Source organism: Chrysochloris asiatica, unplaced genomic scaffold (assembly GCF_000296735.1).
Source record: "Chrysochloris asiatica unplaced genomic scaffold, ChrAsi1.0 scaffold00005, whole genome shotgun sequence".
NCBI lineage: Eukaryota > Metazoa > Chordata > Mammalia > Afrosoricida > Chrysochloridae > Chrysochloris > Chrysochloris asiatica.
This window is the reverse complement of record NW_006408523.1, coordinates 41,861,928-41,879,510: the sequence shown is the minus strand read 5'-3', so window position 1 is coordinate 41,879,510 and position 17,583 is coordinate 41,861,928. Positions and strand designations below refer to the sequence as shown.

General features: G+C 34.5%; 1 protein-coding gene across 1 annotated transcript in view; it reads right to left on the bottom strand.

The window, feature by feature from the left end:
* Positions 1-17,583, bottom strand: part of MYCBP2 (MYC binding protein 2, E3 ubiquitin protein ligase) — a 365,677-nt gene that overhangs the window by 85,352 nt on the left and 262,742 nt on the right. Inside the window, exons 53-54 of the mRNA XM_006832026.1 lie at positions 5,915-6,139; positions 4,907-5,039 (exon numbers count right to left, since the gene is read on the bottom strand). Coding sequence (XP_006832089.1) covers positions 4,907-5,039; positions 5,915-6,139 — 358 coding nt within the window. The remainder of the gene's footprint in view (positions 1-4,906; positions 5,040-5,914; positions 6,140-17,583) is intronic.

The window sequence follows — 17,583 nt, the reverse complement described above, 5'->3', positions numbered from 1 at the left end:
GAGTCAGGTCCAGCTCATAGCAAGCCTATGTGCAACAGAACACACCACTGCCCAGTCCTGCGCCATCCTCACAATCGTTGCTACACTTAAGCCCACTGTTGCTGCAACTGTGCCAATTCTTTTCTCTGGGATCTTCCTTTTTTTCGCTGACCCTCCACTTCACTGAGCATGATGTCGTTCTCCAGGGATCAGTCCCTCCTGATATTATGTCTGAAGTATTAGAGATGAAGTCTGGCCATCCTGGTTTCTAAGAAGTATTCTGACCATACTTCTCCCAACACAGATTGTTTGTTCTGACAGTCCATGGTAGTTTTAATATTCTTCTCCAACGCCATAATTCAAATGCATCAATTCTTCTATGGTCTTCTTTATCAATGTCCAACTTTCACATGCATATGTGGCACTAAATATTAAATTCTTTCCCATGGATTGGGAAAGGCACACTATAGTCCTCAAATTGACATCTTTGTTCTTCAATACTTTAGAGATGTCTTGTGCAGCAGGTTTGCCTAATGCAATATATAGTTTGGTTTCGTGACTGCTGCTTCCCTGAGTATTGACAGTGGAGAAAAGCAAAATGAAGTCTTTGACAACTTGAATCTTTTCTCCATTTATAACGATCCTATTTATTGGTCCAGTGGCGAGGATTTTTGTTTTCTTTACATTTAGGTGCAATCCAAACTCTGATCATTAGCATACACTATATGTGACAATATTCTGGTGCTATTCTTAATGTTTCAATATTTTAAATTCAGGTGATGCCTGATAGGGTTCCACTGTTATCCATTAGGTTTTCAGTGGCTAGATGTTCAGAAGCAGCTTGCCTCTCCTTCTTCATAGTCCGTCTTAATCAGGAAGCTCAGGTGAAACCTGTCCACCCTGGGTCCCCGTGCTGGATTTTAAAACACCAGTGGGGTAGCTTCCGGCATCACAGCAACACAAAGCCACCACAGTATGACAACCTGACAAATGACTGGTGCCCATTAAATGGAGAGTAATACCAATGAACAGAATGGATACACCATCTATTATTAATGATTTTAAGGGATTTATTTATCCTGAGACTTATGTTAAAATAAGACTCACATTATAGTCAAACATACCAGAGTAAGTCAAAAGTATTGCTACTAGGGTTCCAGGTTACATATGCATGGTTTTATTCCAAATAAAATGTGTTTAAACATGTCTCTGTGCTCAGTGCATGGCTGCAGACAAGTGCTCTTAGTATTACACTTAACAGGGTGGAATTAGGGGAGTGTGGTGGCTCTGTAGGATAAGCACTGAACTGTGAACCACAAAGTTGGCGGTTTGAGCCCATCACCTGCTTTGTGGGAGAAAGATGAAGCTTTCAACTCCTGCAAAGATTTATAGCCTTGGAAACCCCACAGAGGATCATTAAGAGTGGGAACAGACTTGATAATACTTGAGAACAGCAAAAAAGACTCAAGACACAGAAAATATGTCTAATCAAAACACTGGCTTTTCAGGGAACCTGCTGGGTCAGTTACAATTCAAGGCAGAGAGGTCAGTTAAGAAAGTGAAAAGGACTGTTTTTTTGAGGCTCCAACGGGATCACTGTAGGATAAGCACTGGACTGCTAAAAAGGTTAGCAGTTCAAACCTACCAGCTGCTCCTTGAAAACCCTATACAGGGTGGCTATGAGTGGGAACTGACTTGATGATACTTAACAACAACAACAACAACAAAAGGGGAATCTTGATAGATTTTCTAGGGTACAGGGCGATTACGGGGGCTTATTATGATGAAGTTTTAAGAAAATTGAAAATTGCATTAGTGGAAAAATAGCCAAGAAAGCTGTGCCAAGGAATGTTTTTCTACAACGACAATGCACCTGTTCATTCTTTGAGGGTAGCAAGAGCTGTCATAGGATAATTTTACTGGGAAACCTAACCCTATTTATCCTACAGTTTTGATCTTGTCCCTACAGGCTTCTTTTGTTTCCAAACCTCAAAGGACATTTTAAAGGAACATTACTTGAGTTTCCTTAAGGATGTCAAAACTGCCCCACTATGGTGGAGTGAAAATTGAAGAGTGCATATGACTTTGGGAAAGGGTTACAGAGGTGAAAACACCACCTTCAGATGTGTATAGGCCTAGATGTGGATATTATGAGAAACTTTCATATTTTGATATTTTTTATTATGATTTTACAGCAATATTTTTTAACTTAGCCTTGTGCAAGAGTATCTCAAAAGAGAAAAGGGTCATTACCTGCTAATAATAAAAACTTTAACGATTTCTTAAAGATCTTCTGGGGTTGAATGTGTATTTCATTAGAAATGATAGTCTAATTTAAGAAACATTTGATCTGAGAAAAGCCTTCTACTGTCTAAGTTAGCCTTCTACTTTCAAATATAATTCTCCATGGGGAAATGTGTTCCTCACTTAGGAGGGCACATTGCATTTTAACAGCAATCTCCAGCTAGCCTTACCACTTGTCAGTTCTACATGTCATCTGCTCATTTAATTTTCCTATCACTCTTAGAGGTAACCTCATTGTGCAAATCATAGTAACTGAGGCCTGGAGAGGATAGGTCACACAACTTAAAAATTATGGAGTGTGATCTGTCCCCAGACAGCTTGAGTCTTCTCTGACATATATTATACTTCTAGTTAAAACAGTTATTTAATTATTAGGCTAGAAAGGTCCTTAAGGAGTCACTTAAGTCATTCTCGGGCTTTATAAATAGTTATGTTATTTAACTATTTCTAACACAAAGCTGACTTCACTTTAAATATTTTTATTTATATCTGACTAATCCCATGTACGGCGCTAACCCCAAGGCTGCTGGTTCAGACCCACCAGCCGCTCCTTGAAAACCCTATACTGGGTGGCTATGAGTCAGAACTGACTCGACAGCACTTACAACAACAATCCCATGCAGGAGTCCTGCTGTGGCGCTAACGGATAAAGCACTGGACCTCAAGGTTGCTTTGAACTGTACAGTCAGTAGTTTAAACTTACCAGCTGCTCCTTGGAAAGCCTATACAGGGTCGCTATGAGTTGGAAGTGACTTAAAGGCACATAACAAATCCCATGTATGACTCCTGGTGTAGCACTGTAAGATAAGCACTGGACTGCTAAGCATAAGGTTGGCAGTTCAAATCCACCAGCTGCTTCTCAGAAACCCTATACAGGGTTGCTGTGAGTTGGAACTGACTTGACGGCACTTAACAACAACAATCCCATGTAAGGAAAAATGCTTCAAAATTTGTAAATATATAGTAAATATAAACTAATGTAAGTATATAGTAAATAGGTTATTTTGTAAAATGTCTGATGTACTTCAAATGAAACATTTTTTCTTCTTTAAAATATAATACACAGTTCTATTACCACAGAACATTGCTCTATGACCACACCATCTTTGGCAAAAAGTTTATTTGGTAAAGATAAAAGTGATAGATGCATTAATTTGTGTTTACTGGGTAACTGATGCCTTGAACTATGGTTAACAAGGACAGTATTTGAAATATGAAGGAAGATTCTAGTTTAAGTCTTGTATCTGTCAAGTATGACCATGGTGGTGGTGGTGGTGGTGTGCCATGGAATTGATTCTGACTCATAATGACCCTGCATAGGGTTTCCGAGGCAATAAATCTTTATGGGAGCAGAAAGCCTCATATTTCTCTCATGGAACCGCTGGTAGTTTCAAACTGCTGACCGTGAGTTTAGCAGCCCGACTCGTAACCACTACGCTACCAGAGCTCCTTAAGTATGACCATAGGCAAGTCATTTAAGATTCTGTGAATTTTAGTTTCCTTGCCTATATTAAAAAATGGTTATATTATTTACCTCAATAAAAAAGGGAGATAACATATTTAAATGTATTATGCCATTCTTATAGTTTCTAGCCTTTTTAAAATCTGTATTTCTGGCCACATTGCCTCTTAGATAAAAAGTATTATAAATTTATTTTTCTGTTAGCTAAAGAAGCATGTCCTTTTATTTATCTGACCTCATCTCAGTCAATTATTAAAACAAAACAAAAAACTGAAAAGCAAAACAACATTAAAAGAATCCCTTATCTTATAATTTTGAGATTTGGTAGTGAAGTCTACACTTAACTTATCTACTTATTTTGATGTACCAACTATTATTTTTGTGATTCAACTTGAATTTACATAGTTTAGTGAGCAATAGTATGTTCCAACACTGATTATAACTAAGAGTACAAAAGTGAAAACAAAACAAAAAACAAACAGAAAAGCAATGTATGCTTATCTTCAAGATACTCACAATCTGGGCATATAGAAAGAAAAATTAGCTTTCATATATTACAATCAGTTTTGAACAAGTGTTAAATAAGGTCCTTTAGGGAATCCTTGCAATGCTATTAGGATTAAATCCTCACAAAAAGGACGACCATGGTCTGAACTCTTAAGAACAAGCTTTTGCTACCAGGAGAATGAAGACAGGGGAAGACCAATTTTATTAAATGAGATCAATGTTTAAAACTAAAAATCTAACAACAAAATAAAAAATGCAAAAAGATGCTATGCACTTATTCAATGCTCCCTCTCTATGAGACAAAAATAACGTATGAAGTTGCCTGGGAGAAGTACTGTGAGTGGTGGTTAGAAAGTTGAATTTTCAATTATTAGTAGAATGAATGAAACATTCAGTTGTGACTTGCACAGAATTAGCTATATAAATTCATGCTTTGTAACGATGAATTCATGTGTCACATTTTCTGTCTGTATGTTCATTTAATATCCATGTATTTAAAAATTCAATTTTAAAGCTGCATAAACATTTAGTTCTTAGGTTTGATTTTATTAAAAACAAAAAAAAAGTTTTTTGTAAGAGAAAACATATATGATACATTACATTTTGACATTTCAAAAGTGAACCAGAATAAATCACAAATTTAAGCCAACTTGCCATCTTCATGTCGGAGGTACTGGTTGCCGCCTCTGTCTCTAGCTAAGGACCAGGCCTCGCCTTCGTCACTCTCACAGAACTCTACCATGCTGTTCTTATCCAGTTGCACCCACGTACCTTCAGAATTGGTTACCTGGTACATAACAAAAAGCACGACTGAGTGGGGTTATTCTTTCAGGGAACGAGGGCTGAAAACCAGTACAAAGCTTAAGGGTTTGGTCAGTGTAATCATTTCAATTAATTTCTACCATCAAATTAGTTTCTGAAATAAAAGACCACAGTCTGAGTTAAGAGAAATCAATGAAAAGTTATGTTTACTTATGACTCTGATAAAATAAAAATTTTAAACCATAAAGAAAATCCCTAAGTAGTTTTAAGTGTTACGCAGAAAGCCAGACTCATTATTTTTGTTCTCCTACAATGTCCTAATACAACATACTCTCTGTTGTTTGGGTGGGTAGGACCAGTGCTGCTACTTGGAACTGACCCTGACACTGAGAAATAGCATGACACACTACATCTTCAAGCTTCTCTGCTGAGGCAAACACCACAGTGGAGTAAAGAGTCATTTTATTTGCTCAGGACTTCAGTGAGACATATGAATGGGAACAAAGAAACAAAACCCTTTGTCATATGATCGATCACCTTTCCATACCAATTCACACCAAATAGTTTAAAGTGATGATAATCTATGACAGTTCAGTACATTTGTAACACTGCAAAGATCCATGCAAAAACTGAACAACTATGTAAACCATACAAATCATTTTGTTACTATAGGCATTGTTTCCACAAAGACAATGATGGAAATAAAATTATTAGAAAAGAGGCATAGAAAAATTACATTAGTATTTTTAATACAAGTCAGATAAAGAACATTAACATTTAAAAAACCGGGGATAGTTTTCCATCCTGTGATGGAAATGGCAACCTTTAGAAGAAAAATGCTTTGATTATGTTATATTAAAATGAATATCTTAGAAGTCATGAAGCTACAAGAATCCATACCTCTCCCACTGCTTTGACTTTGTTTCCCAGAACTAACATTCCAATTGGGATACCTCTAAGGTTGGGGCAGCTTCTGATGTTGTGACCTGAAGGTCCCGTCTTCACTACCTTGTACATGCCTGGCCCTCCTCGCAAGAATGGCACATCCTGTTCTTGCATTGCTGCTTCTTGTGAGCAGCAGGAGTTTATGTCTTTGAAAAACTCATCACTATTAGTTTTAGGTTCCTGAAATGTTGAATAGGAAAAAGAAAATAGAGAAAATATAATTTATTACCACTTGCAAAATCCTCCTATCAAAAGCTTTAAAGCAAGTCTATGATACTGTCGATTAACAAAGAAAATACATATTCCAGGATAATTAAGTTAATTATCAGTCAATACCACTAATAAAAGAAATCTTTCATTATTCAATGTTAAATAATATTAAAATAAAAAAGTTACAGGGATGAAAATACAGAAGAAAAACTGAACCTCTAATTTTTGTTTACCACAATTTGAGAAATAACAATAATCGTTGATTTCACTTTTATCTTTTAATGTAATATTGAACAGAAGATGAAATAAAAAGCATTTACTAAGTGAACCACAACTGAATAATTCTGAATCAATTTTTCTGCATTGTTGGATGTTGGTGTGGGCAGAAAACCCCTAAATCTCCATAAGCTCCTACTTTTGTCTGTAAAAAACATATTTCAAGACTCTGAAGACTTTCCAGAGACAGTAATGATAAAAAATGCATGAAACGTGTATTTATGAATGATATAAAAATACTCAGAAGATTCTGACATCACACTGTACTATAGTACAAATGCAAATGTCCTGCTAGATTTGGTAAGTCATTACTGTACAATTACATATTGTTGTTATTAAGAGAGGATAAACATTAAAGATGAATTTTTGATGCGTATTCATGTAATAGAGTAGCTTTTAAAATCAAAGAAAAGAAGTAGCCATAAATCTCTATTGAATTTGAATGCTGTTATGAAATAGCTTCTTCAATTTGTGAAGTGTGTGTGTGATAAACAGAAACAATAAATAACCTGCCCATATTAGCTCTTCTTCCCAAGTAAATGTAAATAAATATTCCTCACAGGAATTTCTTCCATTGTCATTATTATTTATTATTTTAATAGAAAACCATTTTTAAAATGTACTTTAAAATACAATAGTCTGAAATATGAATGGCACTCTACATACTGCTCTAAATTCAAATAGAGCAAAACATGAACACTAAGTTTAAAATACATAATACTTACTTTTATAAACAGAATAAAAAGTGAAACTAACATATGTAAGACAAAATTTTACTGACGGGCTCTATGCCTATGAGGAGGAGTCTCATGCTAAAATGTATGTACACATGTCCACATATATAACAGAAAATAAAACATAAATCTTAAGCCAAAATAATGTGTACAGTCAAGAATTCTATGTAACTGAGACTTCTTAATTCAATATATGGCTGGTCATGAAAAATTTAAAATCCTAGCCGTCACATAGTATTTTACAAATCTCATTGTGGTAGAGCTTTTACTTTACAAATGTGTACTATGGCCCATTCTTATTTTACACTGACTGTAGTTAGCATACAGTAGTTACTCAGTGTTCTTGAACTCTATCTTGGCAGTTTAATAGCAATAAAAGTTCTAAAAATTTAGACTGGATTTACAATCTAAAATAAATTTTATTTACTTTATACATATGCATATTTGTTTGTTAAAATGAATATATGTGAGCAACTATATGAATATATACCAATACCCAAAATAGTGAGACAGAGAGAAACTTTAAATAGTAATGCTAATCTCACAATATTTTTAGTGAAATTATTTAAATATATATAGTTGTGAATGATCAATTTTAGTAAATACACCATGCCATTTCATTGTTGGAAGTGGCACATTTTGATGCTGTTTACTATTGATTTTTTTTTAATTATCTGATACGACATGCAAATATAACAAGCAAATTTACATGCATTTAAGCAAGAAAAGCTATTTCACTGGCACTTAATAATCTTCTTTCAGTTGTAATAGTTATTGTAACTTTTGATCATTTGGGGTAACACTGGGTGGTATTAAGTCTGCGTTAAAACTAAGAATAACTGCAAACTGTTCACTGAAAGGCAACAGAGTTTTTATTACAGAAGTTAATATTTTATTAAATATCTAATAAACTATGTAAATTAATAAATATGAAATAAAGATCATCTCATTTTAATGGGTAAAAAAATACTAGAATTGTGTCTGTCACTCTAAAATAATCCTAAAACACATGTTCAAGTCAACACAGAAAAGTGAGAATTGACCATCATTATCTGAAATTGATAGGTTTCAATATCCTTTTTTTCTCCCTTCAGTCCCACCTCATATTCAAATGAACATTCAAAAGGGCAGTGCAAAGCCAGGCAATGAGAAACTAGAAGAGTCAAAGGGTTAGGACACTACCCCTAAACAAACTAGTTCCAGAAAATGCTAGACTTAGATGGAATTGTTGGAGAAGCTGGTCATAAAATGAAATGCTTAACTTAAAATATCAATAATATACTCTTTTTTTTAGCAGGAGCAGAGGTAAAAGGAGGAGAGGGGAGAGGAATGGGGGAAAACAACGGTAGCACATCTTTGTATGGTTAAAAGTAATCTATTAATCTTCTGCAAAGGCTTCAAATGATATCATGTAAATGCTGTTATACATGCTGAAATATCTGAATAACTGTTCCTTATAATTAACTCACCTGGGGGAAAAAAGCTTTGGAAGTCCATGAAAATACGTCCAAATCCCTGACTCCTTGGCTAGCATTAAAGATATTCTGAGCAACAAAGTTTAAGAAAGAGAGATATCAACAAAGAAAGGGAACAGAATATCATCTGCAGAAGATGCGTTCACAGTAACAACATTTTCCCATATTCTAACACGAACACTGAGACATTATGTTGCTAAAGGGAAACTGAAGCCACCTGAGTAGACGATACACCAAAGAAAATTTGGATAAATCAAATTTTTTGTCAAAAGCTCTTCATGGATATAGTGTGTCATGCCATTTGCTATAATTAAGAGCCAGACATTGTTATAAAGCTTAGGATAATCAATGCAAGAAGGAAACCTTAAAGCTCCTTTAACTGACGAAGTATCTGTTCTAATACCAGCCATATTTGGTTTATGACAGAATGGTCTGCTGTTTTATAAAGACATTTGAATAATAAAGACTGTATAAACAATGCAACTATTATTATGAATAATAATGGCAGGTAGTATATATGAAGTAGTTATCAATTTTTAAGGGACAAAAAAATTAAAAAGTAAAAAAAAAAATTTGGATCTATATAATATTAGCAAATTTATTAAGAAAAACATTAAAAGATCCAACTTTTTTTTTTTTTTTCTTTTAATCAAAGAACAGGCCTAGTTTTTTGTATCTCACAGATTAGGAAATATACAGCTCACTTAAGATCTCTAAGTAAAAATTTACAGATATTTTGATAAAGAACAACCAGTTCACAACAGTATGATTCCAGCTACACAACATATTTATATTCGTAAAATTTCTTAATGAAAGTTAAATAATATATTTACATGGATATATCATGCTATTAATCTGTATTTATCTGATCTAAGATGCCAATCTTCCCAGTGAGCAGCAACTGTACAATATTACTGCTTATACACTGTGGTACATGTACATAGCCCTTTTGGACAAAACAGACAACATTAAAAAAGGTTACTAAAAACTATCATCACCCAAGATTTCAGGAAATAGCTCAATTTTCAAACAGTTACAAGTCATTTTAGACAATGAGAATTTATTTCTCTAGTTATGTATGTTCCCTGATGCATATATGTATATGTACGGATGTAGACACATATACGTACATACACATATATGCTAACTCTGAAATATAAACTGTATAAAAACCATAAAAAATAAATTTCTTAATGTCTGCTAATGCAAAATAAAACAAAATCCCATTTTTAAAAATAGATAGTAAATAGAGTTGTTTCTTCTCAAATGCAGTGGGAAAATGTTGCAAAGCATTTTGAAAACTATTTTGGGATGAGAAAGGTATCTTCACTGGTTAATTCATGTAAATAAAGATTTGTGGAGTATTTGCTCAATATTTTTTCTCCTGCAAAGAAATCAGTGCAACAACTTTTTGACATAAAACAATGTCAACATTTTCCAGCAGTTTAATTGTTAGCATAGATTAATCGAGCATTAAAGGCGGCATGGCAAGCAATGCAGATGACGTCAGTGATGTTAGTGGCGCTAGTGATGAAGCAGCGATGTGGTGACTGGTTGACAGTATTTAAAGCTTGTACCTCTCTTTTATTTCAATATGTTAACGTAAGTATTTCCTGCATCTGTACAATGGACAGACAGTATTTTCAAGAGATGCAGTAGCTGCACAAGGCAATGAACATCAATAAAGACAATTTTCCAAATGTTAATTATATAAGTATTCAAATATGACACTTCCTGTGCTTTCAGAGAACATTCTTAGTCCACATTGTTTATTATTTAACATTATTTTTAAATTTAAAAAATTAAATCTATAAAGTGTCAAAAAAATCAAATTGGAAGGCAGGAATTCAAAAGTAAGATATATTATCATAGTTTTCTTTTGGAAGTTTAGGAAAGTTTTAAGCTAAAATATATAAATATGCACGAAAATATTAATTTCTTCAAACTCTCATTTCTCACTAATAAATATATGAATGAGTTTCATAATCTGTAAACGCAAATTAGTGTTCATATATGCATATATATTCTCGTGCATGTAACCTTGACAATAACTTATTTTATTACAAAAGACTTTATTTTAAAGGTGAAAGAGTTGTCCAGAAAATGAGAAAATTAAAGCCTACAACAAACCTAACTAAAATAACAAGCATCAAATTGCAACTCTAAACTAATACTCTCTCAAGGCATAAAAAAGACTAAGTAATTATTAAGGCAAAAATATGTGACCAAACATGCCAAATGCTCATGCAAAAAAAATTATTGTGCCAAGTAAACACAGAACTAAAAACTATAAAAAAACAGTTTTATTGAGATATAGCTCACATACCTAAAAATCCCCCAATTTGAAGGATACAATTCAATGACTTTAAGTATATTCACAGATATGTATAACAATCACCACTGTCAATTTTAGAACATTTTCATCATCTTGTAAAGAAATCCATATTGCTTAGCTATCACCTACCTATCCTTTTCCCCTCTGTTCTAATCAACAATACATCTTTCTGTCTCTGCAGATTTCCCAGTTTTTAGCATTTCATTTGACTGCAACCCTATAATAAGCAATCTTTTGTGACTGAGTTCTTTTACTTAGGATAATGTATTCAAAGCTCATCCATGTTGCTGCAGTACTAGTATTTCATTCCTTTTAAGGTCGAATAGAGAAATAAAAATACATGATTACACAAGAACCTATGCACAAATGTTTATAGCAGCATTATTTATAAGAGCAATAATGAAAGTGTAAACAACCTAAATTCCATCAACCCATGGGTGGCTATATAAACAAAACGTTCTAACGCCACACAATAGAATACTATATAGTCAGAAAAGTATTTACTATGTGGAAAGAAACAAACAAACAAAAAAAACCTGAAACAACTGAGAAAAACAAAATATACTCACTCTCTCTATATATAATTACAGTGCTTTATCTTAACTAACTCAGTCTCATTCCATTCAGGAAACTTAACTGCCAAGGTAAAGTATGAAATGAAACTTTTGGTAACCATCCAGTCATAATACATTTACTAGTAGTATATTGAATAAATATATGATATTTATTAATATTAATACAACAGGTTATATGTTCATACACATAAACTTAATAATAAAACAAAACCAAGAAATTTGGGGTATGGTAAAGTTCTGAGTGCCAGGTATCAGTAGGTTCCCCAAGAGAATAAAACTGGATATAGCAAGAAATATGCTAACTTTACCAATGATCCTGGGTGTTCCTATCTGAGAGACTGCGAGATGAAACTTTCATCTCCATTCCAAATCATCAGCACAGTAAAATTCAGAAAAAAACAGTATAGTTTTAAATATATTAACAACCATCAGTTTAAGTAGGTAGGAAATAATTTACATAAATGCATGAAGATACTAAGAGTTCCAAGTTCCTTCTGGAAGAATTCAGAATATGTATATTATAAGAAAACATCTTAAAATACTTCTACTGATATATGACCTACTTTCCTTGATACAAAATTTCTCTTCCACTCAACTCTTCCCACATACACACAATGCTGAAAGGTTTCAATTTCAATAAAGTCACCAAAGAATAAGTTTCAAATCACTGAACATCTTCTAATATAAAAATAAGGAGCTCTGGTAGCATAGTGGTTACGAATCGGGCTGCAGTCTGAAACTACCAGTGTCTCCAATACAGGAGAATGATAAGGCTTTCTGCTCTCATAAAAACTTATAGCCTTGGAAACCCCATACAGGGTTGTCATGAGTCGGAATCGACTCCATGGCACACTACCACCACCTCCCCATTATAAAAATAATCTTCATTTTTGAAAATATTAAGTTTTTGACTCTAAGTAGTCAGACGTCTCCTGCACCACGTGCTCCATCAGCTCTCATAATCAGATGCATCCATTTCACCTCCAATGTACAGTATGGTACTCAGTCTCATTCAAACATTAAGGTTATGACTATTCATATTTGCTTAAGGGGAGAGTTCTAGCCAAAGTAATATGATTTTTACAGTCATACATACTTTATACACATTTTTTATAAATATTATTTGTTTGTAACTCTCCATAGATTATGGGATGTTGAACACAAAAGTATGGGTTTTGGAATCACATCAACTAGACTCCCAGTACCAGCTCCACTACTTAATACTTAGAGTGGGTGAGTATCTCTCCTCATTGCAAGAATGATAACATACTTAACATCGCAAGTCATAATGAGAATTAAATGAGGTCATTACGGTAAGGAGTATATATGTGTGTTAGGAATTATTTTTAAGCGACATGATCATACTAAACACAAAGAAGTAAAAATAAGCATTTAACAAATGTTGAAAGATAACTATGAGCATGAGAAAAGCACACTATTCAACACATTGAAAGAAACAAATGAGTAAGATGCATTACTGAATGAGTTCTTCAGGAGCTTACAAACAGAAATAAGAGAAATGAAAATAAATACAAGGGGACTTCAGACAAGAAACACAAACTAAGCATTAGGGGTACCTACAGAAAGAAGTAAGCATTTCCATTTCCATAGACAAAGTGCTCCCTGAGAAGTGTGAGGGAAACCCATGTCCCCAGTCTTTTGTTTCATTCATATAAAAAGATGACTCTGTAACTCTGGATATTTGACTGTATTTCTATAAATTCCTTTACTTTTTCCTAGCAACTATTTTTCAAAACCAATGTCATTACATAACTTGTATATTGTAATTAAATTATATGAATATAGTATATCTACCATATGGTATAGTTAGTGTCCAAAGCGTAAGAACTGTGCTCCACCTTTTTTGTTTCTGTATGCCTTCCCTCTGCATTACCACCCACTTCCCAGCTTAGTATTTAGAACACAGTAAAGAGTCAATTCACCACCCGCCAGCTTGTCATACGGCGGTAGCTTGCATGTTGCAATGCTGCTGGAAATGATGCCATCAGTATTTCAAATGCCAGTTGGGTCACCCAGGGTGAACAGGTTTCCGTGGAGCTTGCAGATTAAGAAAAACTAGGAAGAAAGGCCTGGTGATCTCCTTTTAAATATTAGCCAATTAAATAACCTTATGGATGATAACAGACCATTTTCCAACTTGCATGCTTTGGACACATCACCAGGAAGGACAATCACTGGAGGGGGCCACCATGTTTGATGAAGTAAAGGGTCCGTGATGGTGATGGAAACCCTGGATGAAACAGACTGGAACCCTAACCGCAGTGATGGACTTGGACATGCCAGCCACTCACTGTGAGGCTGTCGAAGTTGACTTGACAACTTGTAGTTTTCTATCAGTTCACTTTATGAATTTATGTTTATTTTATGAACAATTAATGAATTAATGACTATAGCACTATTGAGCAGCACAGATACAAAGTTCAACAAAAATACCTGAATCTGGCCAATTAGAAACATACTAGAATTAGAAGGAATAAAAAGAAGAAGCATTTTAGACAAATGAAAGTACATAAACAAAAATCTCTAAGATGTGAAATTGATGGTATGTAACATCATGGGTAAAAGTTCTAATAGTCTGTGAGTTCCTCATGTACACACAAAGGATATGCATCAGTATTCTGTTTACTCACATCTTTCCCATTAATTTAAAAGAATATTTTCAAGAAATGGATAGACATAGAGTGTATGCCCAATGCTATTTAATCTCCAAACTACAGCATTACTAAAACGCAAAAGCTGTTAAAGTCATATTTTAATATAGTATACCAATATGTAAAGAGTTCTAGTAGTGTAGTGGTTATGAGTCGGGCTGCTAATCTCATAGTTAGCAGTTCAAAATTACCAGTGTTCCATGGGAGAAAGTTGAGGCTTTCTGCTCCCATAAAGATTTATAGTCTCAGAAACCCTATACAGGTTTGCTATGAGTCAGAACCGACTCACTCCACAGTACATAACCACCACCATACCAATATGTATTTCTTCACTGATGTACTGATGTCTAAATGTAAGTACTGCTTCTTGTTGTTAAGTGCCATCGAGATGGTTCCAACTCATAGCGACCGTATATAGGATCTCCAAAGAGCGGTTGGTGAGTTTGAACTGATGACCTATGGTTCAAACGAACTTTGCGGTCCAGTGCTTTATCCCATAGTGTCACACCAGGGTGTATAAATGTAACTATTGCTAGGAAGACTAAAATTTAGCTTAAATTACGTATTTGGAATGAAAACAAGAGTTTTACAATCTGAGTACACAAACAAGACAGTTCACCAAAAACCACTTAAATATTTTTTTTTAAAGTCCATCAAATAGTGCTGAACTTTCCAGTCTCCCTCCCCAAGTTTTCTGAGTCAAGACCTAAATAAAGTCTGTATACATATTTAAATATAAAATTGTTTTCATTATAAAAGGCTAAAGGAGTTTGATGGTGTGGCTCAGTAGGATAAGCACTCGAACTCAAGGTCGGTTTAGACTGCAATGCCAGTGGTTCAAACTCACAAGCCGCTCCTCAGAAACCCTACACAGGGTTGTTGTGAGTCAGAATCAGTCAAAGACACTTAACAACAATACAATGATTGCTGAAGACAATGTCTTAGTACTTTTGGATTTTTTTAAGCTAGAGACGCTGATTCAATTTCTAATTTTAAGTGATTTTCTATCAGTAAGGATAGTAAGAGATAAGTAATAGCAAGATACAAATATTTAACTGTGTTAGTTCCTTTCAGGGATGGCTAGAATCATTCTTCCATCTATACCTTATCATGTTTAGTCTTGCACAGGACAACGTGTGCATTCAAGACGTATTGATTGTATATGGTACCTCTCTGGGTCCCTACAGATGAAGTCTTGGACACTACGCCTGTTTCTGCCTAGGCCAAGTTTCTGACTCTATGCCAGTCCTCATACTGCGTACACTGAAGCAACTTTACACCAGATATGTCTGGAGCCCTCGGCCAGATCCTCTCACCACACTGTACTCCCTCTATCACGTTTGGTCACCACTTAAAATATAATCCTTTATGTTATCTATTTAATCTTTTATTTTCATACCCAAACTGCTCTGTGCTTTTCCCTGATTCAACATCAGACTATTCCCAACCCTCCTTTGATTTAAAATTATGCCTGATGGGATCTTGGCTCCATGGTCAACAAATTCATTTTCATTTTTAATCTCGTGTGTCACAGTGTTGCCATTAGCCTGCATGTCTTCATGTCCAAGTGGCTGACCACCCAGCTGCCTAGGTATCTTGGTTTCTAGACGTTGACAATTCCAATGACTCCACTCCTTTCAGCTCTCCCTCCCATGCCAGGTAATGGACTATCCATCTCATTTATCAAATTGTTCTAGCTATGACAACAGATTCAAATATTCTACTTTTATCACAAAAACTGCCTATATTTCCAGTTTTTTCTCTATGGTACCCTTGGCTCCTCCATTTGTCTCCTTCCTGCCCCCCACCCCTACGCACACACAATTCTAACTTTAGCTGGGGTCTAAAGCTGATTATCTCATCGCTAGCATCTGAAATTTCCTTTTGCTCCAATCTTTCTTACAGAATACACAAAAATTTCAATCAAATGATAAAATCTTCTTAATTTGCTACTTTAATTCTAGACACTGGGGGTTATGGCACAATACTCCTTTTAATACTCATTTTTGATTGGATCCCACTCTTCTTTCTCTGATGCATTACTATAAATCTTCATTGCATTTCTAAATCTTCTAACTTAACATTTACTGTTTTTTTCTCTCAATAAATGGCTTTCCTTTTTTCTATTTTAAGGAAATTGTTATCGTTTTCAATACCTTTTCTCCTTTCCTAAAAATTTCTATACTACCATACATACATATTCCTTCATTACAGGAATAGCTTCTTCAAATGTGCCCTTATTTCTACACCTCTAATTTCTCCATCCTCTAATGACATTTTCCCTTAAACCTGAAGTGGTGCTGTAGGATCAGCACTAGACTGTGAACACAAGGTCAGCAGTTCAAACCCACCAGCTGCTCCTTGGAAAAACCCCCATACAGGGCCTCTATGAATTGGAACCAACTCAATACAACTATCCTTAAATATAAGAATCAGAGGATGCCATGCCTTCCAAATGATATTCAGCTATTAAAATTCATGTCTTTCCTTGACATAAAAAGGTAGAAAATATCTAAAATGACCTAATTTTACTTTCTAATTTCACTATTCTGCACCTAGATTTCTCAAATTAGTAAAAATCTGCTCAGTCACATTCTAGTTAAAGCCATCAACAACATTTTGTTTGGGTCACTTTCTTTCTTAACTTTGGTTCTTAACTTTTCTCTCTTAACTTCTCTGACTAGCTCTAAGAAGATTACCCATTACAAAATATCCTTTGGATGGGGTTTAAAAGCATCCAATAACCAAACACTAATGCTTCAAAATGAAACTATGGGATTTAGAATTTCAACACAAAGTACTTTTTTGCTATTCCTTTCTACTTCTGTTTACTCTCTTGCTTGATCTGTGTAAAAGCATCTCCTCAAAGGAGCAAACATAGGAGTTAGGTAAAAAATTTGGAGTGGGGGAGACAGGAAAGACAATATTTAGCATAATGTTTTATGGGGGAGGACTGTGACTCTAGAATAAGCACTGGTCTACTAATTACAAGGTCAGCAGTTTGAGTCCACCAGCTGCTCCATGGGAGAAAGATGAGGCTTTCTGCTCCCACCCAAATTTATAATCCTTGGAAAACCTATACAGGAATGCTATGAGTTGGAACCAACTCCACAGTTCTTAATAAGAACAACATAATGCTTTTAAAAATGAGATCAATGATACAAACAGAAGTTCCAATATTTTCTTTTACAAAAATTTCTCTCTGTACCCTTTCTTTTGGAGAACATTACTCTGCACTGTCAATGTGAAAAACAAACAAAATACACAGAATGGTCAGGCCCAACAAGCTAAATTTATAAACTGATTTCTAAGAAACTCATTAAAATACAAAGGTTACTTTAAAAAGA